Source organism: Melanotaenia boesemani, chromosome 14 (assembly GCF_017639745.1).
Source record: "Melanotaenia boesemani isolate fMelBoe1 chromosome 14, fMelBoe1.pri, whole genome shotgun sequence".
Taxonomy (NCBI): domain Eukaryota; kingdom Metazoa; phylum Chordata; class Actinopteri; order Atheriniformes; family Melanotaeniidae; genus Melanotaenia; species Melanotaenia boesemani.
The window spans coordinates 30,653,629-30,680,404 of record NC_055695.1 but is presented as its reverse complement, the minus strand read 5'-3'; the positions used below and the strand labels follow the sequence as shown (position 1 = coordinate 30,680,404).

Below are 26,776 nucleotides of genomic sequence, written 5' to 3'. Positions count from 1 at the left end.
AACATGTTATGTATGTTAGGTAAATGTATGTTCCTGTTTTTAGAAGTTGCCATCAAGTTCATTTTGCTGGGGTGTAGCAGTGGTCAGTGAAGCATCTAGTTCTGTTTGCTGTTTGATTCCCACTGAAACCTGTTGTACTTTGCATGTTTCTGCTGAAAGTTTCTTAAAGCCCTCCATTTTTGCTTTGCTGCCGGTTTACAACTGAAACTACCTCAGATATTTTAGCTGCATTTCTTGTCTTTGTCTTTACTCTGACAGCAGGTGTCCAATCTCTGGTTCTTACGAGAAAGTAGATTATATTCATGTTTATCTACAGGGAGCACATCATAATAAATTAGATAAAATGCAACAAAATGTACAGAGTCTTGTCATGATCACTGTCTTTTAGATATGATACAGAAACATCACAGTCAACAGCTTCAGATTATGACAAAACCATCTGATGGACTAACTTCATTACACATGGACACTGTGAGGAGGTCCTGGGCTCTTTGAGGATAATGAACCCAGATCAAAAGACACCCTGGAAAACAGCCAAGTCAACCAAAAGGCTCCATCCTTAATTATTCTGTATAGGGACCCTCTTTATCATCCTATATCTTGCACAAAAGTAGGCTATATATATGTATATATATATATATATATATATATATATATATATATATATATATATATATATATATAATATTTACGAATGTAAAAGTGTTCACATCTCTGTTCAAATTCCAGGTTTTAAAAAATGAGACCACAATAAATTATTTAAGACTTCTCCACCTTTAATGTGACTTAAAATCTAATTTCAATTAAACAAATTTGCATAAGTGTAGACCACCTTAAACTAATGCTTTGTTGAAGCACATTTTGATTGAATCGCAGCATTCAATCTTCTTGGGTAGGAGTCCATCACCACAGCCTCCTATAGCATAAGCAATGGTTCACACAGAGCTTCCAAGCCATCAAAGGAATGTTATAGTTGACGGTATCAGTTGGTAGAATGGTCCAAAATCATTTCTACAGCATTGGATAAACCATAGAACACAGTGAAGACAGACAGCAGGAAGTACAGAAAAGATGGGACAAGGTATATTACAAAGAACTGGATGTTTACCCAAAAGAGCTGAAAAGACCAGTCAGGGAGGTTGCCGGGAGACCTACAGCAACACTGAAGGAGATGCAGTAAGTTGTGGTTGTGTTTCTACATGTGACAACAATCTTGCTCTCCACGTGTCTGGACTATGGGTTAGGGTTCAATCTGGAAGCCTTTTCTGACAAAAGGAAAACATTGGAGCACCACTACAATCTGGAAATCTCCCAAAAATCATGTGAGAAGATGTGTTGTGGTCTGATTAGACCAAGGTTGAACTTTTTGGCCATGACTCCAGAAGAAAAAACATTTGCATCACCAAATAAACATCAAACCCACAGTGAAGCATGGTGGTGGCAGTATCATGCTCTGGGTCTGAGTTATCACTTATAGTGGAAACAACATACCAGAGTGGAACAGTTACTAAACCTTCACAGAAATGTTGCTTCAGGAGCAAAAAGACCAGAGGAAAATACAAGGAAAATAACTGGTTTGTGTTGTAGCGGAATGCTCCTGTGGGTGCGGTGTTTAGGTCATCTAGCATAGCGGCCAATGCAGCCAGACCAGGTTCAATCCCTGACCCACTTTCTCATCTGTCTGCTGCACAATAAAGAACACAAGAGCCCACACAATGTTAAAAACATCAAAAATAAATAAATAAACACCAGTTTATGGAGCACACACACTATACAAATACCATCTCACGCATGTTTTACAATTTCCCTTTGGAGATTGTATTTTAAAAAATTTCATTATTAATGAGATCATGACTAATTCATTAATTGATTTTTAAAGACTTGACTAGTTGACTTCAAAAATCACCTAAATGTCCATCCCTAATATATATATGTATATATATATATTTATATATATTATACTATATTATATATATAATTTTTGTTTGCTTCCATTTATTTTATTAACTTATTTTTATTAATTCACATATTTATGTTATTTTTTTTAAATATTACAGAATTACATAATCACTCATTTATGTGTATTGCTCAATAAAAATAGCAATTACATGTGCAAGAAGTTTAAATTCACACCGATTTTCACATCTATGTACAGTATGTCTATGTACTGACTTACCTCATAATATAAACTGAAGTCAGATTTCTTAAGTATGAAAGATATAAAAGAAATAACAACTTATCCCCCTGCCTTGTAAATTTTTTATTTTTAAACATTAAAAAATGCAACCTTACGTGAATGAGGAATTACAGTTATGTTCATTTAAAATATTGTAGTTTCTATCTTTTTTTTTTCATTTACCAAATTCAACTTGCAGGCCAGATGGACAGTCTGATGGGCCAGTTGTGGCCCCCGGACCGTAGGTTTAACATCTCTGTTACAATATATATGAGAAAACATTTACAACAATCTGAACATTTACAACATGTCTCTGTATTGAAACCCTCCTTGTGTCTACATTTGTGACTGAGTAAATAAGTCACACACAGGCGCCCATACAAACACGGAATTCATGAAAATGCAGTACCTTTGATGTTTACTTGGCTTAGCCGAGTAGAAACCAGTGGGGGGCGCTCGGTTATAAGAATTAGACCCTTCGGCTTTCTACTTATTTCAATCATTGTCATCGAATTGCTTGGGTTTTATATTTGGGTTTGGGTCCGAACTGTTCAGCTAACTCTTAAAGATTTATGAGACTGAACTGGTAATAAAATTCAAACTGGGCGGATGGTTTCGTGAAGCGTGAGCGCACAATGTGCAACAGTTTACAGCAATGTGTTTTAAGTGGTTTTGGTTAAATAAATTCTGTACGTATTTGATATAATCTTCACGTAAAGGAACACTGTCCTACACTTTAGATTTGATTAAATGCCACTAAGCTAATCCGGCAAAAGCAGACTTTTTAATATCGTCTAGGCGATTTTAAAACACCAAACTTCGACGGCAGGCGATTTAAAAACTTTCCTCCTGGCTTTTTTAACGACACGTTCCTCGTGGAAACGTGTCTTTTCGTCCCCGTGAAAGCTATTTAAAGTAGAAGAAGGTAAATCTTGGCAGCTCCAAACCGTAGCCCCACGTCTGAACCAATAGCAGGACGAACGAGACCGTTTGAGCCAATGACAAAGTAGTTTGTGCGCGCACTCGTTCGGGCGACGACGACCATGGACTGGAGTAGTGACCTACTCGGTGGTACAAACTTTTAGTGTTTTTCTGTCCTTTCGGGCAAAACGGTAAGTTTACTACAACTTTATGTGGCACGTTTACGTATATTTTTGTTTTGATAATATTGCTTTTGGGGACGAAAGTTAATTTAAGGGTTCAAAATTCGGTTCTGATCGGAGCTCCGCGCCTCAAAACGAAAATAAACTTAGCCTCGGATATTTATATATGTGCCCATTGAATGGCGTCACTTTAATTTCATTCGCTTTAAAAAGTAGGTTAGGGGGGTATTCACTTCGTATTGACGGATATGTGAGCTACATGAAACATGAAAGACAATGAAAAAAGTCGGTATGCCTTCGTCTTTTTATGATTCAGGCCGTTTTCTTTGTAAAGTTTCAGACTTTCTCAGTCCGTCGAATAATTGCTGGTTTATGTAAATAATTGCTAATGGTCTCACGTGTGCCAACAAACAGGCTACTGTTTGCATGCAGAAAAAAAATAAAAAAAAATAAGAGGTTTTGTTTCAGGCACTTTTTTCCTTATTATTTGAATTCATGCATTATCTTTCCGTGTCTTCAGGAGGCAGCAGCTCTGAAGAGGAATGGGGGAAATAGAGGGTTCCTATAGGGTCCTGCAGACCCCTGGAACAAGACTGGGAGCCCAGTTCAGTGCTGGTATTAGCACCCTGGAGCCGGGCCAGAGTCTCAGTGGTAACGCGGTCAGCGGGAGTAAAAGCCATGGGCGAGGCCTTCAGATCCGTGTGCAGGGACTGGATGACTCCCAGGAGTTCTTTGACATCGATGTAAGTTTGAACTGTTGCGCAGCGTCATTGTTTCCTTCACCCTCCTGGCTTTACTGTGGATGAGGCTGCTGTTTGGTACACAGCAGGGGACATGTCATCTTCCAGTCCTCGGTTACCCTGCTTGCGTGTGGCTTCGTTGGTGACAGCTGCCTCATGGCTTTGGTGCTGCAATCCTTTCCTCCTTAAGGCTTCTTATTAGGGCACCTTAGTCTAATTCAGCAGGGCAATTTAAAGTTTCTTGGCTGTGATTTCTGCCCCAGATCTAAATGATCTGAGCGTGTTTCTTTTCCTGGCCCATTATGACAATTGAAATGTTGCTAATTTTTCTTTTTAGTCAATTGTTTTTCCCTCTTTTTAAAATGTTTATTTTTTTCTTTCTTAAAAATGTGTCCTGTATGTTTATTTTTCATTTTTTAAAAATTATTTGTCTAAGTTTTTTCATTTGTCTTGTATGTTTTTTCCGTTTTCCTCCCTAAATGATACTTCTTTTTTTAAGTTTTTCTAAAGCATTATTTCCTTCTTTTTGTCTTTTTTTAATTAATATCTTCAATCCACTAAATCTTAGAGCTAAATTGGAAAATAAAATGGCACGCTCTCACACTTTCTTTAAAATAATAAATAAAACTAAATTGAAAATACTTTATTTATCCCATAGAGAGATTGTTAAAATAATAAACTTTTCTCTTTTCATAGTGATAGCTTTATCAGATAGATCGCTCCCTGTTTAATATCTGTGGGTTTAAAAAACTTTAATGTCCACGCTGTTGCACAGTTTTCCAGTTTTCACTTGCCAAGTTGCAGCAGGACTCTCTCAGCAGGCAAATAGGAAGCAATAAGGAAGCAGCTATATCAGAGCGTGTTTCCTGCCGTTTCCTGTGGAGAGAATATCCAAGTGCAGCCAGTTCAGTGATTTAAACACCCAATTCAATGGCTGACTGACGGAGAAGCACAGTACCGGTACTGGCAGCTGCTAATTGTGTTAGAATAAATAGGCAGTTTATTTATACTGCGCTATATCTGTCCTAAATCCTTGTGCAGCCACAACAATAACTGCTCTGGCAGATGCCGTTTGGGAGCACTGCTGAGACAGACATTTCATAATCTTATGCACCATATGTTGTTTCAGAGTCTTAAGCTAATAGACTGCAGCAGATACAAGTTTGATATTGCATGGATATGAGTTCCTGTAGTTGCTAAGTTCACACCGAAAAAAAAAAATTTTATGGTGTGGTTGTGTCCTTTAAGTTTAAAGAAAATATTTCACCCTGAGTACTGAGGGACGGATGAACTTGGCCCTGCACATGGTGTTGATAGGAGATGGCAGACAGAAATACACAGCTGTAAATGGAAAGTGATGGCAGTCTTGTTGTCAAGCAGACTGCAGTCGGCCGAGAGCAAGATGGCCCTCTGAGAGGCTCTGTTGTTCATCAACAGTACTTTGTATTTTATATTCATTCATTCTGAGGAGTCGTGGGCTGGTAGGAGAATAGTATTTATCTCTATGTTCAGAACAGCTGCACAGTCAAATACATCAGCTTTCATTTTCATTCAGAGGAACTAACATAATGCTGCATTATCATTTGACCACAACAGATTTGAATGAAGCTGTGTAATCTTTCTCACATTGCAACTGTAGTTCGTTTTCCCTCTTATTGAGACTGGATGAAAATATGAATAGAAAAATGCAATGAGGAGTGTTTACAGTGGGATTGTTGTCTGAAAGTGACTTACTCCCTTCCTTGTGGGAGTTCTGTTACTCAGCAACCCAAAAATCTTAATTAACACTCATCTCAGTGTAAGGTGGATCAGTACACACTTTTTTGATCTTAATTTTTTTTCACAACTTCGGTTTGTATTACAGGGAAAAATGTATTTGTAAATGGTAAAAATATAGATGTGGAGGCAGTAGTTCTTATGGTCAGCTAAGTTAACCCTCAAAACCAGCTTCAGCTTCTTTAAAACTACACGTAGAAGGTGAATCCTTTTAATTCCAGTAAACACGCAGACATGTTTTCAGGACAGCCTCACTTGTCAAATGTATCAGTAGATATAACAGCATAAAGGCCAACCAAAACAACTGAACAGAATTTATTACTAACAGAACTTTGTAGAAAAAACACATAGATCAGCAGTGACCAAGCCTTTTTGTGCTTTTCAGACAGACATTGACCTTTCGGCCCACTTTTTGATGTTTGGCTGCTCCTGATTGGACATTACCATCAATCTAAGCTGTCTAAACCCCCTTTCCACCCAGGGGTGTGGCTCGAGACGGTTTAGTTTGGTGAACTCTGAGGTTCCACAGCCAACCGTACCCTTACCTGTTGGGCAGCATATTAGCCAGATAGCAACAGCAGCGTCAGCTTCGGGATACTGTGATGTCATTGCGGCGCTACGCCTTTCTTGAATTGAAGAACGCAACCCAGAAACAAAGGAGGAAAATGGTGGGCATTTAGCAGTTTGTGTTTTGTTTTTTTTCTTGGGATGTGACTTTAAACAACAAAAAAATCCACTGTGTATTTAAACGTGAAAATGTTCCCACTTTTGCCGAGTCACACAGGAAGTGACAACTCTTTAGACCAAGGGTGCCCAAGTTCGGTCCTCGAGATCTACCATCCTGCAACTTTATCTTTAGATGCAGCCCTTCTCCAACGCACTTGAATCAGATGTCATCTGCATGTCATTCAGCTCTGCAGAGGCCTGGTAACGAGCCATTTGATTCAGGTGTGTTGGAGAAGGGTTGCACCTAAAAGTTGCAGGATGGTAGATCTTGAGGACCGGACTTGGGCACCCCTGCTTTAGACAAATCAGTGGACTGCAGTGTGTCAGGCTCCATCCTTTATGCTCAGATTAGTAAGATTATGTCCCCAATTTAAGGGTCCAAAAACAAGGTAGACCTGGATTGGATATTTTGGCACATTTCCCAAATTTAGACTTTGGAAAACATAAAAATGCACACTGACCCAGATTTGTTTGTGGAAATGATGCTTAATCAGACAAAAGTTTGACAGGAAGTGTCTTAATAGGGTCTCTTAGCAACATTGTAGTGATAACTGTCTTTTTATTTATTTTTTTAAAGGCAATGTAATAAGTAATCATGTTATCATGGATCTCTCATTGTAGATTTACCATAGAGCCTCTGAATAAACACTGCTTGTTGCGGCTAGATTGTAAACCTCCTGGACAGGACATAAATACCTGGAAAGTTTCCGTAGATCACCTTGAGTGTAAGCTATTCATCACAATTTACTGTTGATGATGAAGGTGATTCTGTAGTGGAGTTTTAAGGGTTAAACATCAGATCTTACCTGACATGGCTCATCATCAGCAGACATTTGCTTGCATGGCTCCTATCCACAGACTCCTCCCACAGCCAGCACAGGAGAAAGCTCGGCCTTGTGGTTTCTGGACAGGGAGGAAGGTCCATCGGTGCAGGGAAACACAGGGTTCTTTTATCCAGCACAGCCAGCCCCTTCGCTGGCCTTAACTTCCAGTTCAGAGCTGGCAGAATAGGCTGAGGGTGGGATGCGAAACCTAGCTGTGCAGCAGCAGTGGGAGGGGGGCCATGCAGCCTTTGCTTTAGTGTTAGCAAACAAGCACATAAATGGCAAGGTTGACAACAAAGTGGGGGGGTAGACAAGAGGAGCAGTTTCTGGTGTTAAAAGAGCAGTTCAGAGGGGGCAGTCCTGGCCAGTACAAAGTTTGAGCTGGGGTGGTGGGGGATGGGACGCACTCTGTGTAGCCTTGTTAAAAGTTTGGCCGAGGAATTTCACCCCCTGTCCTGTTGGAGGAATCACTCTTAGATTCTTTTGTCTGAGACAGAGTAAAGGACTTGTGTAAATCAGTGTATATTTAAAGTCTGCTGTGGCTACTGGCTAAAGGGGACCCACCTTTTTAACGGTTTTTCTTTGCTTTGGAGGCCAAACTAAAGCTGGAAAGCATCTGGTTTACACTGCTGACCTGAGCAGAAGGCACTCTGTAAAACACCTGATCCCAATTACAAGGAAATGGTGTTTGTCTGCCAACAAACGCTGCTACCAACTGTCCACAGGCGTGTTCTTTGGTCAGGAAAAGAAACCAATGATTCAGTTAAATAAAGTCACCCTTAAGTTGAAAAAAATATCAAAGATCTTTGAAATGTCCTTTCAGATACTTGCTAAAGTGGCCTTTTATAATGTATATCTACAAGGCAAGGCCTGTATAAAGTAGATCCCGTTGTGACAAATACAAGCCCCAACACACCCCTGCTGTCAGGAGGTTCTGCTACTATTCTCTTGTAGTTTCCAACCATGCTTAACCAGTCTTACAAGTCACACCCACACTTTGGATTTTAGCTGAGTTCACTGACATCTGGTTCACACCGGTGATTTTTATTTATTAATTTATACCTCTGTTCATTCTCGGGGCAAAAGGAAGCCAGTCCTCCTGCACAGCTTGCATCTTATCAAACTCTTGTATTATTCCCTCCCAAACATTCACACCACCACCCGGGGGAAGATTTATCTCCCAGAGAAACATCTGTTTGTCATAATCCCTGCTGCTTTTGAGGCTTGATTGGACGACCTACTGACCTTCGCTGGTGCTCGGAGATGAGACTGTGGTCTGAACCACAAGTTGGGTGTGAACAAACAAAACATGATCTCACTGTCTTATCACTGACGGACCTCAACTTAAAATAACTCGCTGATTTTAATGACATATCTGTGGCTGCAGAACAGATTAACACAGCTTTTGGTAAAATAAGATTTAAAGAATATTACAGAAAAATACACAAAACTTGATCTGTTCTTCTACTCATGAGTAACTAATTGAGAAATTAATTTATTTCATAAAAGTGTTATGTTTATCCAACATCATTATATTGTCCATGACGTCAGTTATACTTTTCATTATAATCTTAATTGTTCCAGTTTAACATTTTATTAACTACAAAATCAATCACAATCAGATGGAGATAGTAGTGTTAGAGCCCTTTTAAATGGCCATAAAGTTCGGATATCTGGGAGTAATCAGATTATTGTAATCAGGTCTGACACGTCTACATGCACTTCTGAAATGTGAAAGTCAAAAAACCCTTGTCCACATTTCCTAGTCCATTATCAGATTTATATCAGAGTACGTACGTAGCGCTCTTAAAACCTCTGATCTCTGTTGAATGAGGTGGCGCCCATGGTCTTAACATTAGCTGCTAATGTGGGAGCTAATAAGCTGCAAATAAACAAAATCTGAACATTGTCGTTAGTGTACGCTTCAGCTTCCCACTGATGCACACCATTGTGGTTTTCTTTTGTGTTTCACCTGCATTGTGACGCTGTTGCTTTAGTCTTTTTTAACGGAATACGTAAAACAAGAAAAAAAAAAAAGGGTTTTCTGCTCATCCACAGTTTAAAGCAAGTCCACAAAAGCTAATATCTGCTATCAATAATGTTAAATTGAACTAGAAGCACTCTAAACACAGACCTCTGCCAAGCCATTGTATGTATTTATTTATTTATTTTTGGGCCAATGATTGTGAACATTATTTTTGAGTTAGAAACTCTAATGCCAAAATTATCTCTCTTTCAATAATATGAACCCTTTAAAAAAATTCCTGGGTCCAGGTGGTGGTCTGGATCACCCCCAAAATCTAATCATCTGTTCCTTGTTCCATTTCTGGGATTTCCTGAAAATTCAATAAAAATCCATCTATAACTTTCTGAGTAATGTTGCTAACAGACAAACCAACGTCACTAAATAAATGGCCTTGGCGGCGGTAACAAAATCACCCGGTGGAAAATCTAATTTTGACCAATACAATATGGACGCTTCATAATTACGTCAGTTCTGACATTATGACATAGGGCTGCTCCATTATGGCAAAAATAAGAATCTCGATTATTTGATTGGAATTGAGATATCGATTATTTAACACAGTTATTACTGTATCGAGAGAGAGAGCGAGAGACAGTCAGTGTGACATTTGAAGCATTGTCTGTGGTAATACAGACCAGTTCCTTCCACCCTGGTCCCAGTAGCTATTGTTTGTCTCGGACCAGCAGCTATGTTATGCCCGGTGTGATCTGTCTGGAGATTAACGCAGACAGTCTGTGTCTGGAGACATTTTGTTGAAATCCGCGTCAGTAAAATGTAGCGTGACATTTACATATGGCTCTTTCACAACACCCTCACGACGCTCATCATCCAGGGCAGAGAGACACTTGACTAAAATGATGACGATATGGCAAGTCATGCCGTTTGTATCTGGTCTATGGCGGAAAAAAAAGTTATGTTTGTTTATAATGTTTATCTCTGTGTCTCAGAGAGCTAGTGGATTATTTAGTCGCGACTCTTCAGTCTAACTTAAGAGGTGTTGGCAACTCGCGCTGAATAAAACCAAAGCAGTTGGGGCTGTGGGAGGAGTCTGCAGCAGAGTGCTGCAATCCCAGTCGATTTGCAACTGAAAACAGCACAAGGAGTAAAGTGAGAAGGAACAAAAACTTGGAAAATTTAAGTTTTTTTTTTTTTTTAAACTTATCCTGTCCAGCATCATAGCAGCAAAATGATAATCTGGTTGCTGTATCGTGCTGAACAAATTTGCTCTGCCAAGGAGAGGCTTATGGGTAAGGCTCCTCTTGATAATCTGATTAATTTATTTATTTACTTTGAATCACGGAATCTATGTAATCTTGCTGAACCTGACTGGAGGGAACAGAAAAAGATGGAAAACAACAAAAAGAAGCAGAAGGGAAAGAAGAAAGGAGATAAAAAACATCACAGACAGAAGGCAACGACCCTTCAATCCACACCATCACCAGACAACAAACTGTTATACCTGTACATGAACACACCAGAAAATTTCCTACAACTTTTACAGAAAAAAAACAGAGTTGCTAGTCATTAAGAGTTCTTAAATAATAACCAAAGCAAAAAGACATATCATGAAAGTAGCACAACAGCAACCAGATACTAACTCACAGGAAAAATAAAAAGAAGAATTATGTCTTAGTATATAAAACCGGAGCACCAACCCAAGCTACCCCACCACGAAGACAACTCCAGCCCCACCCGAAGGGCAGCAGAGGAGAGCCCCAGAAAGAGCCCCCCGCGGTCTTGGGGCACAGGTCCCAGTGGGCCAAGATTGGCAGCCGAGGGCAGCCCAAGCAAAGGGCCCAGGAGCCCAGAGGCAGACCCCCACCCCCCAAAGGCAGAGGGCCCGCACCATGCCAAAGAGGACCAGCCCCCCCCGACAACCACCCGGCGTAGGCCAGCACACACCCCGACGTTTAAGCCGCACACCCCAGGAACCAGGATGCCATCGACCCCCCCCCCAAGCCACCATCCACCTACATATAACCCCACACTCACACACACCCCTGTGCCGTACTCACAAGCACTACTTATCACACAGTCACGTCGCACATAACCCACCCACCATGCCCCATGGGGGACACCCCAGGTGGACCAGAGGACAGCGAGCCCCAAGCAGCCATGCAGAAATGCCAGCATCAATGCTGAAATATTTTCTACAGTCTTAGTGTGTCTAGCTGGTTAATTACGTAATTTCTGTGTGAGAGTCCAAAGTTGTACCTTGCTAGCTGTGTAGCTGTTGTCAGATTTCTTTGAAGAAGTCAACCTCCCTTCTTATGCTGTGGTAGATAAAGCTGATTGTAAACGTTTGGTCTCCTTGTCTCTACAGACTGCCGTTACTCATTAAAGTTAACGGCGACTGCAGTATAAAGGAGAGGCCTCAAACTTGGCAAGCTCATGACTGCACTGCTTAAACCTTAATCCAGCTACCCTTTATGTACTGTTGCTTGATGATAGAATCTTTTTTTTCTATCGTAGTTGAAAAAGACTGACTAGTTAATAAATTTGAGTTTTCCAATTTTATAGTAGACTACAACAGATTGAGATGCACACTGTTAGTCCACACATTACTTGGTAGAAATGGGTATTATTCCTGAAAGTGTTTTGTTCTAAAAACTGTGTTGACACCGACTAAATGCTTCTAAGTTTCTTACATTTGCTGTCTGAGTGGATCGAAAAGAGCGACTGATGTTACAGATCGTGTTTGGCTCGGACTCAAAGGCGAGCCAGACTTAAGTATTTTATCACACCAGGGTTTGTTCTCTGTTTGACATCAGCTGTAATCAGATACTGTGAATCTGTGGAAAAAGAAGCATTTTACAGCAGATTCCTACATTTATAGAAGTTGTCACGGTTTCACCTGCAATTTATAGATTTTTTTTTTCTTCAGAAAGCAGAACATATGATTGTATCAAAGTAATGAAAAGATTAAATAACAGTAAATCTCCTGGTGCACTTTGAGTTGCAATGCTTTACTTGAGCCAATGTAAAGCATTTCTCTTTTTATAAGGCTTTTAAAAATACTATTTTACATTACAACCAGATGTTTGAGGCTGTAATTTTCTCAAAAACTCAAGCTAGAATTTCAAACCTCAACTGTACTGTGTTCTTCATACATAGTAATTAGTCCTTCGTTTAGTGAAAACAAACCCCAGAGTGCTGAGAAGGTAAACTTCTGCAGATTTCCAGCCTGGGATTTTTGCTGCAGTCGGAGCCGAGCTGCCAAGCTTTACAGTAGGACGCTTTCTTTGCAGTTCACCCGCTCGTCATCCGTTTTGAGGAAACTATTTAAATCAACAGATGGAACATACACAGCCATAAAACAGACTAAAAGTTGCACTGCAGACCTTCTCTCTGCTCAGCTTGATTAAAGATTTGTTGATGATGGTTTCTCTCTCTGAATCAGCTATGTTCTTTTCCCACTTGAACAACAATCATTGTTGCTGTAGATGTATGAGAAAAGGCCTGGAAAATTCTCTGTCTTGACAAAGTTATGAAAAGAATGATTCAATCTATTGTTTTTCTTTTCTCCCCCCTCCCTTTTAGCCCAAAGCTCTTGCACAGGTCCTCCTCTCTGTGGTTTTCCACAGAGGCAACCTCATTGAGAGCGATTACTTTGGCCTCGAGTTTCAGAACATGCAGATGAACTGGGTATGTACCTTAGCAGCACGGTCTTTAATCTACTGTTTATAGCACGCTGAACCTGTGCAAACTGAACAGTGATGGGCATTGTAAAGGTCAAAGGTCGCAGCTTGTTGACAGCACATGACCACCGTCGAGGAACAGTGTCCACTCTAAAGTCTCTGTTACTCACTTAGTTGCTTCTGTTTAGCTTTGAGCTAGTATTGTTTTCACTGGACTTGAAAGCTGCATGATCTAGAAGTATTTTATACTTGTCTGGCACAGCTTCCTAAAGTCAACTGTCAGACTTTCCAATGTTTTCTTCTTCCAGAAACATAAGAGGAATGCAATACCACCTAGGAGCTTTTATAAACCAACACAAGAGCTATAAAACCCACCTTTCGTCTCCCTTAAAAAAAACACTTGTTTGTTTTTCTTTTATTTTTTTACACTTAAACTGCATGAGCACATTTGGCCCCAGTGAACATAGACCAGTGTAACATTTATTGAGATCTTCAATGTGATATTGTGATGGCATAAACATGCTAAACTGAGTGGAAGTATTATTTCTGGGTGGAAACGCCACCTGATATGAATTTGTTAGCATATCTAGGATATTGCACATTCCTCTGTCGATGGGGCCCAGATATAACGTGCTATTAGAGTAAAGCAGTGGAAAAGCTAGTTTGAGCAAAGTTGATGGCACAGTCTGCCATTGCGGCAGTGGCTCAGGCGGTAGAGCAGGTCGTCCAATGATCGGAAGGTCGGCGGTTCGATTCCCGCTCCCGCAGTCATTTGTCGTTGTGTCCTTGGGCAAGACACTTAACCCTCCTTGCCTCCAGTGTTGGCATCGCTGGTGTATGAATGTGTGGATGAATGTTCGGTGATGGTCGGAGAGGCCGTAGGCGCAGAATGGCAGCCACGTTTCCGTCAGCTTGCCCCAGGGCAGCTGTGGCTACACACGTAGCTTACCATCACCAGGTATGAGTGAGGAGTGGATGAATAATGGATTCACACAATGTAAAGCGCTTTGGGTGCCTTGAAAAGCGCTATATAAATCTAATCCATTATTATTATTATTATTATTGCTTTATAAATAAAAAAGAATTTTAAAAAGGACTAATTTGAAGATCTGTCTCTTTTCTTTAGGTTTGGCTGGAACCCACCAAACCCATTGCAAAACAAGTCAGACGTAAGTAAGCTGAAGTATCTGCTCAAATGGCACCTGGTGGAAATGTGAGCGTGCATTTATGAGCTGCTTTCATGTTTTTAGGACCGGCCAACACACTGTTTAGGCTGTCGGTGAAATTCTTTCCTCCCGACCCCGGTCAGCTGCAGGAGGAGTACACCAGGTCGGGGACTGTAATTTCCTACTGGATATTGCTTTCATGTCATGCTTCTGTTCAGGAGCTTTAAAAACTAAACCACTTTTATTTTTCTTGTAAGAAGCTCACTATTTCCAATTTTAAAGCATTTATTATAAAATTTGATTTATAGTACAGACCTGTGGGTTCTTGAGTGAAATGTAGTCAAGTTTGTGCTTTTGATGATTTATGTGGTTGAGTTTAACTAAATGCTGCCAGTTGTGTTTAAATAAATCTGATAAGTTTAGCCCTGATATAAGAAGTTTACACACCCCTATGAAAACCACAATAACTCATCTCAAAACCTTCACCACCTTTAATGTGACCTGTAACCTGATTACATGAATTGTTCAGGTTTTGGATTTTTCTAACATTTTCTCACAAAGCATCATGAAAAGTATTAGTTGGGAATAAAGTACATAAACATTTCCACAGCATTGGAGCTACCATGAAACACAGTGAAGACAGTCACCAAAAAGTAGTGAAAATATGGGACAACGGTCACATTGTAAAGACTTGGGATGAAAACTGGTCAGGGAGGTTGCCAAGACACCTACAGCAACACTGAAGGAGCTGCAAGAAGCTGTAGTTGTGTTCTACATGTGACAACAATCTTACTCTCCATGCGTCTGGGTCAGGCTCTATGTTAGGGTTAAAGGGGATAGCCTTTTCTAACAAAGGAAAGCGTCACAGCCCCACTACAATCTAGGGGAAAAAAAAGTCTCCCCAAAATCACGCGAGAAGAAAACACTTAACATCTCCAAAATAACATCATTCCCAAAGTGAAGCATGGTGGTGGCAGTATCATGCTTTGGGGTTGCTTTTCTTAAGCTGGAAATGGGGCTTTAGTGAAGTTAGAGGAAGTTCTGACCAGTTCCTATCACAACAATGACTCCAAACAGGCATTCAGATCAACAAAATAACACCTTCACCAGGAGAAAATATAAGTTCTGGAGCGGTCCAGCCAGAGACCAGAACATAAATCCAACAGAAGATCTGTGGGCTGGCCTGAAGAGGACCGTGATCATCACAATCTGACCGATATGGAGCACATTCCTGAGAAATGTTGTCAAAATATTAAATGCTGATAAGACACCCAAAAAGACTGAATGCTGAGATTAAATCAAAAGGTGCTTCAACAAAGTTTTACTTTAAGGGAGTCCATATTTATGCAACCAGAGTTTAATTCTTTGTATTTCCCCCTTGACAAATTTGTATGTTTTCAGTTGAATTTTACAGGTTAGAGGTCACATTGAAGGTGGGCAATAAGGGTTTGAAATAGTTTATTGTGACTTCTTTTTTAAGCATCACAAAAAATTGGAATTTTACCAGAAGTGTGAACTTTTGTATCCACTGTAAACAATGCTTGTTCACTTATATAAACATAAGCAGTAAACTTATATTTACTTTTTTTTCAGGTATTTGTTCTCCTTGCAGATGAAAAGAGATCTGATGGAGGGCAGGTTGATCTGCACAGAGAATACTGGAGCCCTGCTGGCTTCTCACCTTCTTCAGTGTATGTTTATATCGCTGTGTTTTACATGAACTGTAACTGATTCAGGTTTCCCTTGATGTAGATGATGCACGTTACATATGTTATATTTGTTTGAGGAGCTACTCTTAATTTAATGACTGTTAAGTGCTAACTTTAATCCAGTATATACCTTGATAAAAGATATGTGGATCATTTAACCTAAAATTGAAAGTAATGGCAAGTCTAATGGCCATAAGACATTTAGTTTTGCTTTTGCAAACAGATGATGTTTTCCTCTGTTTATTTAAACCCCAGCGGAGATCGGTGACTATGATGATGCAGCTGACAGAGACTTCCTGAGGATAAACAAGCTGTTGCCTTACCAAGACAAAGTGCAAGAGAGAATCATGGAGTTCCACCGCAGACATCTGTAAGTCGCTCTCCTTCTGGTCTGTGTGAGGTTTTCTTTACAAATCTTCATCGTCTGATTGTAGCTGCACCTTTTTGTCTGTCCCTCTCAGAATATCTTAGTCTGAACAGCTTCTGTAATCCTCACGAAAAATGTCAAGGCTAATTCTGTTAAATCAGACATACTGATGCATTATATTCCATCATTGCCAGCGGTAATGGTAGAATATAGTACATCAGTGGTAATTTACCACATAATAGACCAGTCAGGTCTCAGCCACCAGCCTCTGTATTTCTCTTGTGTGCAGCTTACAGGAGTTGATGCCATTCATTACTGTTTTCACATGATCATGTTAACTCTGTTTACTGTGACGGTGACATATTCCTGAGTGTGACCTCACTTAATGCAGTGCCCGTAACCCCTCATCAAGTTATAAATTCTGGAAAAGTCATGCATTTGTGATATTTTTTTTTTGAACTTCAGCATTGCCAGTAGTCGTGTGTTTGTTCTTGATGCTTTGTGGCTTTTTAGAATGAGTTTAATTCACTCATTTCTAGAGAATAAGCCTGGAACTGCAATCTAAAGCAGCTCCAGTTCAACTCGAGGACTTAGGTTAATGGGTCTTTGTGCAGAACATGACAGGCTTTTGGATCTATCTGATTTGAATCAGCAGGGAAGCATCTAAAACCTGGAGGACCAGAGTGGAAGAGCCATGATGTAAAGCAGCAGCATTTCCCTCGATCTACAGGCTGCGTTGGACTGCTGATTCTGATAATCACAAGATACTTAAGCTTATTTATCACGTTTGTCTGGACCTTGGACATCACTGGGCCTCAATTCAGTTCAGTTCAGCTTTATTTGTATAGCGCCAGTTCACAACAAAGTCCTCTCAAGGTACTTTACAGACAATCAATTCATTGTGATCCAATTAAAAAAAAAAAAAAACATTATTTCAAATCAGAATTACTTTGTTCATACAAGCAAATTAGTTAGAAAATGGGCTTGCTAAGGAAAACCAATGGATTGCATCAAATCTTCCTTAATTCGATCTTCTATCCTAAACACGTTTTCATTTAAGTGTCTTCAAGACATCAGGCTTCTTGGATAAATATAGCTGAGTATCATCTGTGTAGCAATGAAAATGTATGCCATGCTGTCTCATAATATCACCTACAAGAAGCACGAACAACGTGAAAAGTATCAGTCCATGTACAGAACCCTGAGAAACTCCATGACTCTGGTGTGTGAGGACTGTGATGACTTAAACCAGCCTGATCCAGTTCGTGTGCCTCATGCAGCAGGACTGGGAACTAGCCTTAGTAAAGCCTTAGTGAGTGAGTCTCAGATCAAACAGTTGTCATTAATGGGATCAACCTCAACACCTGCAGACAGTAATTATTTTTATTATCATTTATTATCATTATTTTCTGTCATTTTGTCTTCTGTTGATGTCAGAAACTCTGAGTCAGAAAACATCTTTAACTTAAATTAAGACATGCTTACTCTTGTTACCCTGATCACAGCTCAGAGTAGGGGTGTAACAACACACTGATCTACATCAACTCACTGACCAACGAGCTAATGGTATTAATTCAAAGGTTGGGTGTGTAACTATGATAAAGTTACTGTATGATGATATGATGTGAACATTTTAAAGCCCAGTATCTGCAATATGGTACAGTCTATTTTTCTCCAAGGAACAAATTGTTATTCATTTAAATGGCTGATTGAGCTCAGGAGTAAAACAAGATCGCATGTTTCATTAGTTGCTATTGACATGAATGGCAGTGACGGTGTGTGTGTCATATCGTCTCATATTGATCAGTAGATCCTGAATCCAGTCTAATTAGCAGAATTTATGATACTGACCTGATGTATTCATTTACTGATCAGATTTGTTATATGTCGGTGGTGTTTGCACCCGGGTGTTGTGTTGTCAGTGATGCTAAAAAAATAAAACTGCTTATTAATTAATTTAAAACCTGCTGAGTCATCAGACTAGAAGCTACTGGGTATTTTAAGGTTTGCAGTGAGCTGGAGAGAGATGGCTACATTTAGATGAGCTAAACCACTCGGGTGTGTAATGTTTGGCATCTAACATCAGGGTTGAGTATAATCTTGTTGCTCATTTTGTTGCTCTTACTTAGTAAGATTGTTGTCTTGGATTTTTATGGAAAAATGACGAGAATGTAAATTCAGACCAGCTTGCCTAATTGCAGGGATTCATATTTGAAAGTTACCATTAATTACATGTCCAGTGTTCAGCCTCATGGCAGCACAAAATCACAGTGTTGAGAATTTATAAGCGGTGGCACGTCCTGCCTGTTTTATGTGGTTTTGAGGTCACTGAGATGAGCTCACTTTTACTGAGACAACCATGTGCTCTTCCTAAAGAACTACATGGAAGCTTTCTCCTCACTCCCCCCACCTCACTGCTTTTTTCCCACCTTCATCCTCTTTGAAAGCACAGTGCTATCTGATGGCCAATAGGGGCTCTTTTCAAACCAGTGCATTTGGAAACTCTAAAGACTTGTGCTAATCTCTTTCCTCTGTTGGCCGTGTGGAAGCACAAGCAGAGAGTTCCCTGGCCTAATCCTTCACTCTGGTCAGTCTATTAGCCATACGGCCAGTGGGGCAGGGGAGGGCTGTAAGGAGATTTTACTGCTTAAAGGATGAACAAATTTAGAATGGAGTGATGATTGGATGGATATTTCTTCCTAACATGCTGTTTGGTTGTAATCGCATGGTATTAGATAATGCTTTGGATTTAAGGTCTCACCCCCGAGTGTACAAATCACGATGCCATCCTGCTTCATTAAATTTTTATATGTGAAATCTATAGAAGATTTACAGTTCCCAGTAACAGTCACCGTCTAAATGTCAAGGAAAACCATCCAACCAAGTCCTAGGTGGTGTAAATGCACAGTTTAACCCCTTGTTTGATACAACGGGTTAAAAAAATAACATTATAAACCTACATTGACATGTCGGGACAGAGGTGAAGTGAAAGTTGAACTTGAGATTTTATGAGTTAGTTTAAACATTTTGAGCTCAGTTTCATTTTTTTGTTTGTTTTTAGTAGTTTTAGCAGCAGAAACCTTCGAATGCTCCTTTTTAATATTTGATCATAAATCTGTACATTTGTGATTGTACAGTCACTGCCAGAGCTTGGTTCAGTTAAATGGTTTTAATTGTTTTGTATAATTTGTGGAAAGCTTAGTTTTTTAAAAGTGACCCAGTAATTGACCCCCTACCTGTCACATTATTGCATGAAGAGGACATGTTGCATCCCACTGAGTGTTAATGTGTTTATATCTTTACTCCAGTAGTCAGACTCCTGCTGAATCAGACTTCCAAATCCTGGAGATCGCCCGTAAACTGGAAATGTACGGCGTCCGCTTCCATCCAGCAGCTGACCGGGAGGGTACCAAGATCAACCTGGCTGTCGCTCACATGGGGCTTCAGGTTTTTCAGGTGATGGCTGTTTTAATACCAGGTGTCCTCTGAGTGAACCAGCCAGCCCTAATGGTGTTACCAACCATCAAGTGTCTTTTTTTTACTTTATTTCTCTCTCAGGGCAACACAAAGATTAATACATTCAACTGGTCCAAGATTCGCAAATTGAGCTTCAAGAGAAAGCGTTTCCTGATCAAACTCCACCCAGAGGTCCATGTAAGTTTTCATGTAAAGATGCATAAAAAATCTCAGCTGTTGCATCCACTGTGAAGATGACCAGATTACTGTGTACTTTTTCCTTTAGGGCCCTCATCAAGATACCCTTGAATTTATGATGGCCAGTCGAGACCAGTGTAAAATCTTTTGGAAGGTCTGTGTGGAATATCACTCATTTTTCCGTTTGTTTGATCAACCGCAACCCAAATCCAAAGCAATCCTCTTCACCAGAGGTTCTTCCTTCAGATACAGGTATTACCTTAACACCAGCAGTTAGTTATTTTCTTTTTTTAAGGACATGAAGGCTTTCTTAATATAACAGGTCAAATATATTCATGTCATTAATTAAAAAATCTGTCTGTCAGTGGAAGAACTCAGAAGCAACTTGTGGAATATGTCAGGGAAAATGGAGCAAAGAGGACACCCTATCAGAGGTGAGAGTTTGAAAATACACTCAGCATCTACTGTACCAGGTTCACCTGCTAGTATTAGGTCGGAACCCGTTTTTCCCTCCAGAACTGCCTTAAATCTTGCAAGTAATTGTCCAGTGATGGTGAGTGTGTGTGTGAATTGTAGCCTCAGTTTCCTGTTCTTAGCTGACAGGAGACACCCGGTGTGGTCTTCTGCTGCTGTAGCTCATCTGCTTCAAGGTTGGACGTGTTGTGTGTTCAGAGATGCTGTTCTGCAGACCTTGGTTGGAACCAGTGCTTACTGGACTTCCTGTTGTCTTTCTATCATCTCCAGCCAGTCTGCCCATCTCCTCTGACATTAGCCAGACATTCTGGTCCAGACAACTGCTGCTCTCTGGATATTTTCTCTTCTTCAGACCATTCTCTGTAAACTCTAGAGATGGTTGTGTGTGGAAATCCCTGTAAATACTCAGACCAACAAACATGCCATGTTCAAAGTCACATGAATCTCCTTTCTTCCTCCTTCTGATGCTCAGTTTGAACTCCAGCAAGTCGTCTTCACCATGTTTACATGATTACATTCTGCCATGTGATTGGCTGATTAGATATTTGTTACCCAGGAGTCAAACAGGTGGACCTGATAAAGTGGATGCTGAGTTCTTAATTTTCATTTAAGAATCCACAAGAAAAGAATTTCATATGAATCCTTGACATGACAGACTTCTCTTTTCTGTTTTTGGTTCAGGAGGAACAGTAAAATAAGAATGTCTGCTCGCTCCTTTACGTCAGATGTGCCAAAACCGGTAAGCAGAGACAACACGTGAAGCAAAAACTTCCATTAATTTGACTGACTGATAAGCTAACAACATCTTCCTGTTGGATCCCTTTTTTCTTCTTTCATTCTGTATTGTCCTGTATTTTTTTTCTTCCAGAGTTTGTCATTCAATGACAGTTTTAGGGCTCCAGTCTCTCCTTCCTCCTCTGTGTCCTTCCACCCAGTTCACATGTCCAGCATTCTTCCGCGAACAGAGCTGCAACCTCAGCCCCAACCTTTGTCCACAATGAGCCTGTCTCCAGCTCCTCCCCAACAGCAGCAGCAGCTTCAGTCCCTTCTGCAAGCTACTAGACCCCCCAGCCCTCCGAAGGAAGATCCTGTCAAGGCTGCTCCCCCATCAATCTTCTCTTTTCAAGGTGCCCCTAGCAATCAGGCAGCAGGACACTGCAGCTCCATGTTTGTATGTGTAGAGAGCAGCACTTCCCAATTACAGCCCTCCAGAAATGGCAATGAGGATAATGAGCATGGGGGGAGAAGGGGTACTGGGTGCTCAGTGGGAGGGGGAAAAAGGACGGGGGTTCTTTCACCTGAGGCTTTTGAAGCAGAGCTTTTGCGCACAAAACAGAAACCCATGTTTTCCATGTCCAGCTCTCCGCTGCAGGTCACAGAGGAGTTCATCGATGATGATCCCACTCAGATTTCTTTTTATGGCGGGGGGGCAGAGGCCTATTCTTTTAGGCTTAATGATAAAGTAGATCAGTTTGATTTTATGGAAGAATCTGACCTCAGCGGGAATAGAATATTTAGTGTGGGAATTGAGGACATGAACGGGAACACTAGTATCTTCCCAGATAGCATCGTCGGCCACTCTGAGACTAGCTCCTTGGTTAATAACCGTTCGGAGTGCAGCTCCTTGGACAACTTGGGGCTAAGCTCAGCAGGCGAGTCCATGTCGGTCGGTTATGGAGGTCCTGACTCTTCCTCACTTCGCCTGCCAGGGTCTGACATCCAGTCAGAGGCCAGCTCTATGGTCAATTTCCCTGCGTACTCTGTACGCTCCGAGAGCAGCTCTGCTGTGCAGTTCAGTGACCTGGTAGAGCAGCTGGAGCAGCTCAGCTACCCACCCACTGCCACCGAAGGCTCTGGAAACGGCAGCTCAGATTCAGACTCTGACTGGGGCTCTGACAGCGTCCTTCCTCCTGAGCAGAACCTGTTTTATAGCAACCCTCTGACAGGGAGCAGCAGTATAGAGGGCTTTCTCCTTCAGTGCCACAACCTGCAGGCCCTGGCGCTCTCAGACCCGTCTGCACCCACACATTAAAATGTTCAAATGTAAACCTCTAATAGCACTTGCAGCCTTAATCTAGGGCTGTCCAATTACGGAGAACATAATCTGAGTGATTAAAAGCAATATTTCACCGTTTAGGAATAATGTAGTTTCACCTTAGTCTCTGCACCACATCAGATTATCTTTTAACTGGCTTTCAGCCGTCATTGTGGTTATAAACATGTTGTTTCCATGCACTATTTTACCAGTTTAAAGGCATGTCTGTGTAGATGCTGCACCCTTGAATGAGATGGAGAAAAACATCCATTATTCTGTGCACTTAGTTCGGTATATTAATGATATACTTTAATGCCATATCCATTATTTCAGAGAGGAAATCTTGAGCATGCATTCAGGTTATCTCCTGAGCAAATGCCATCCATTTAAAGCTCTGACTTTGGAAGTTTTTATATATATATATACATATATATATATATATATTTATATATATATATATTTTTTTTTTTATACATACTTAGCCTATTTTTGTAAAACAGTAATGTGCAAATCAGTGTAGCAGTATCTTACTTTGTTTACATCCCACTTTCTGAAAACAATACAGTCATTTTTGGAATTAATCTCCATTTTACTTTGGATTCCCTGACATTGTAGTGCCAATTTAAACCTGCATATAGGTAAGGAAACTTGTTAATAATATAATTTTATTATTATTATCATTGATCTGTTAGTAAGCTTAAAAGAAAAGTATCCTAACTTGCAAACATACTTTACTGTTATTACTTATAATAATACCAATTTTTATATCTCATTCATGTATTTTTCCATTTGATGTCTGTAATCTCAGGGTTAAAATCAGACCAGTAACTTTACTGCTTCGGTGACTCTTTATTTTCTGGGGGGCCTTTTATTTTAGAAAAGGACAAAAACAATGAGGACAGGCCATCATCTGTTTTCTATTTTCACTTCTGCACCTTGCTGACACCTGCTGGCAGAGGTGGGCGTCTGCAGTTCTGACACCACAGCCTGTAGTCGGCGGCTTTGTTTGGCTTGTGGTGTCTGAAAAATTCAGAAAAAAATCCCCAAAGCTGACTGAAACAAACAATATTGCTTCATGTTTAGATAAATCAAAGAATGTAAACAGTGTACTATTGAGCCATTCAGTACACTGTTCACCCGTTTGTTCTAAACGAATGTATCATACAGCTCTGCAAGGCGGTATAGTCACGTTTTTATAGGTTTGTGCTTTATAATTAATGAAAACTAGAATTAAATGAAAATGTTCACACATCTGGTTAAAGTAGAAGTTTCCAGACAACCATATACTGCTGGTTCAACAGTTTTGTCTCATTTTGGGGTTTTAGGAAGGGAAACGACCTGTTTTTGCCGTATTTGGCATAAGGAGGGCTGTTTTGCTGGCACTAAGTTATTTACATATTTCTTCCTTTTTTTCATGACACCAGAGCCTCACGGAAGTGGTTTCTTGTCTTGAAACATCTCTTATTAGATTCTTTGTTGAACATGAGAATCTAATAACTTGTACGATTCAAGTCAGATGGCTTTTATTACTCAGCTGATGTCTTCTCCTCTGGACAATCTGGTCTTGCAGGTTTTAAATCCAGACTTTGCTTTCTTTTCTCAGAAGTTTGCTATTCTGCGCCGAGTTTCCCGTCTGCAACTCTTCAGTTTTTTCATGCAGGATGCTTTAATCTCAGGTGTTTGTTCCTGTGGGGGGTTTTTAAATCTTTTTTTTTTGGGGGGGGGGGGGTCATTTTTAAAAGAAAAGAATCATGTCAGTGGTTCCTCATCTGTTCTCATTGTCATTTTGAAGGATGGCAAAAGGCCAAAAACACCTTAGAAGTGGGTTTGTAATCTCTACAGTAACAAGTGTGCACAGGTGTGGAATATTTTTCAGATTCGGATGCCATCTGTAACCCATGTGGAGTTCACTGATCTAATGAAGTTTTTTTTTATTTTTTTAATCTTTTTTTCTTTATTCTGCAATGTGATTCTTCCCACTTTCAACTAAAGATTAACTAATGACGGGCTGATAATTATAACCAGCTAACTGCACTTAGGCACCAAGTAATCATCACTTAATCCTGAACATGTGTATTTGCTAATTACAAACAAACCTGTACTTAATGTTTGTATGTTTTGCTCTTAAGAATAAAGTAATTACTTTTGGGTACCATAACTGTCAGACTTAAACTTCTTTTTGAGACAAAGACTGAAATTAGAGGTGCAGAAGTGATGGGAAGCGTTAAAAGTGCTCGAACAAGCCCCCGTGGTGTTAGAGGTGGAGAAAAAAAAACATCCAGTGATGTTTTTTTTTTGTTTGTTTTTTTTGTTTTTATTTTTTTTTTTGTTTTTATTTTTTTACTGTTTTTGTTTTCTTCTAATTGAAATCTGGATCTTCTCCACCCCTCTTAGATATATCTATGGTGATCTAAAAAAAATGCACAACCTTTTAATCCAGTCCTTTTTTTGTTCTCTTAATAAGTCACACACCCTCTCTTGGGATTCAGTTAACTTTCCAGACAGTTTAAAAAAAAAAAATGCGGTACACAGCAGTTTTCCTTGTGTTTGAAGCGATAGACTTGCATGCTGTTGGGGGGTTGGGGTGGACTTGTACATCAGATTCCTGAGCCTAATTCCAGCTGAGTGTGTGTGCGTGGTCCCTGTTTGGACAGGCCTTGTGCCAAGTCATTCCACAGCAAACCCCTGTCCGTCCTCCATCCGTCCCGCTGCCTCGAAGCCGGGCGTCCACTCTCTTTCCGAGCTCGTGTCATTCCCTGTGAGGCACTTCAGATAAACTATTAACAACTATTTGCCCTCCAGACAAGCTGCATTCCCGATAAGTCTTTCCGAGAGCAATTATATCCGGGTCGAGTAGTGAGTCGTCTGTTTTTGTTTTGTTTTTCTTCTTTCCCAGCCTTCCCCCACTCTTTTTTTTTCCCCCTCTCATCCTAACAGAAGTGGAAGACCAGCTGTGGCGATCCTTGACTCAGTTAAATAAAAAAAAAAATTAAAAAAGGCTGGGACGTTTTTTTGTTTTAATTGTCTCCTGATTTGTTGAGTAGAAAAGCGAACTGGCAGAAGAAAAGTGGCCAGACGTGCTCTCTTTTCTGTTAAAGGAAATTAGTTGATGTGAGGGGGAACAGCTGGTTAGATAAGGGTGAATTTGACTAATATTTGACTGTATGCTGCCTGTTATGGAATCACTGTAAATATGCTGCTGCATGTCTGTTTACTTGAACTTTAAATAATCACATTTAACGGGTACAAAGTTTTCCCTTTCTACTTTTCCTTCGCCTGTAGACATTAATTCTACTTGAATAATTGAACCAGTTACTTCTAGTTTTCTGATTTCTTTTCTTCTCTCACAGATTCAGTAGTGGACGGTCTTCAGATGTCGCCTTTCATCTCGAAGGATCCTCTCTGCCTGTCGCCCTCCTTCCAGATGTCCAGCCTCAGCCTGCCCAGTCAGGCCCCGTCGCCCCTGCAAAGCCCCATCCTGAGCGAGGTGGGCAGCAATGCCAAACTAGAGGAGGATGAGGAGGGCAGGAGGAAGGTACACTGCTTGCATGCCCACCCTTCCAACCCCCCTGCCTCAAAGCACACAGAATCATTTAAACTTATTACTGGATAGGAAGTTTTTGTCAGGGCAGAGGAGGGAGGGAAAGTTAAGTTTTGTTTTGCATTTTCCTCACGGTGGGAGCGTTTTTTTAAATCGTCTCTCTCTCTCTCCTCAGCGATATCCCACCGACAAGGCCTACTTCATTGCCAAAGAGATTCTGACCACAGAACGAACGTACCTGAAAGACCTGGAGGTCATCACCGTGGTGAGTTTTTTTCACAATTACTAAAGCACATTTCCTTAAAGCTCCAAATATTTCCTCAAAACCTTAAACATGAATCCAAAAATTCAGTTTACATTCACAAAATCCCCAACTTTTCCTCCAAACCATCCCCTCACAACCAGTTATCTTGTGTTTAAAACCAACCATACAAAACCAACCTAAAGCCTGGTACACACACAATGATTTTTTTAATCTTATGAGATTTTTTATCGGTTCGAGACCTCACACGTGAAGATAAAAAACCAGGCATTAAACAGTTTTGATCGTACTGTGTGTGGTGTGCTTTGATAATCTAATCACAGAACAACACACACGTAACGATGCTGTCCCACAACTGATCTACAATCTAGTCCTCCGAGCCAGACAAAGAAACAGCAACAACCGGAAATCACAACACCCAGCATGGAGGAGGATATATACAGGACGAAGGAATGATGATGGTCTTGGGACTATTGTTAACAGAAAAATACGGAACTGAAACAGATTACAGACTGGAGACGGCGTGAACACAGACTTTATTTACTTCCTTGTTCCCCAG

At 40.4% G+C, this 26,776-nt stretch overlaps 1 protein-coding gene across 4 annotated transcripts in view; it reads left to right on the top strand.

Moving 5' to 3' along the window:
- Positions 1 to 2,963: 2,963 nt before the first annotated feature.
- farp2 (FERM, RhoGEF and pleckstrin domain protein 2) overlaps positions 2,964 to 26,776 on the top strand; it is a 38,018-nt gene continuing 14,205 nt past the window's right edge. Inside the window, exons 1-15 of one of the 4 annotated variants that reach the window (XM_042005582.1) lie at positions 2,964 to 3,288; positions 3,800 to 4,022; positions 12,912 to 13,016; positions 14,136 to 14,178; positions 14,260 to 14,338; positions 15,769 to 15,866; positions 16,140 to 16,254; positions 19,560 to 19,707; positions 19,810 to 19,905; positions 19,994 to 20,157; positions 20,271 to 20,339; positions 21,061 to 21,118; positions 21,248 to 21,506; positions 25,765 to 25,949; positions 26,131 to 26,220. In XM_042005582.1, the coding sequence (XP_041861516.1) occupies positions 3,822 to 4,022; positions 12,912 to 13,016; positions 14,136 to 14,178; positions 14,260 to 14,338; positions 15,769 to 15,866; positions 16,140 to 16,254; positions 19,560 to 19,707; positions 19,810 to 19,905; positions 19,994 to 20,157; positions 20,271 to 20,339; positions 21,061 to 21,118; positions 21,248 to 21,506; positions 25,765 to 25,949; positions 26,131 to 26,220 (1,710 nt within the window). In that variant the 5' untranslated portion in view covers positions 2,964 to 3,288; positions 3,800 to 3,821. The remainder of the gene's footprint in view (positions 3,289 to 3,799; positions 4,023 to 12,911; positions 13,017 to 14,135; positions 14,179 to 14,259; positions 14,339 to 15,768; positions 15,867 to 16,139; positions 16,255 to 19,559; positions 19,708 to 19,809; positions 19,906 to 19,993; positions 20,158 to 20,270; positions 20,340 to 21,060; positions 21,119 to 21,247; positions 21,507 to 25,764; positions 25,950 to 26,130; positions 26,221 to 26,776) is intronic. The other 3 variants (XM_042005580.1, XM_042005581.1, XM_042005579.1) reach the window with 3 other exon arrangements.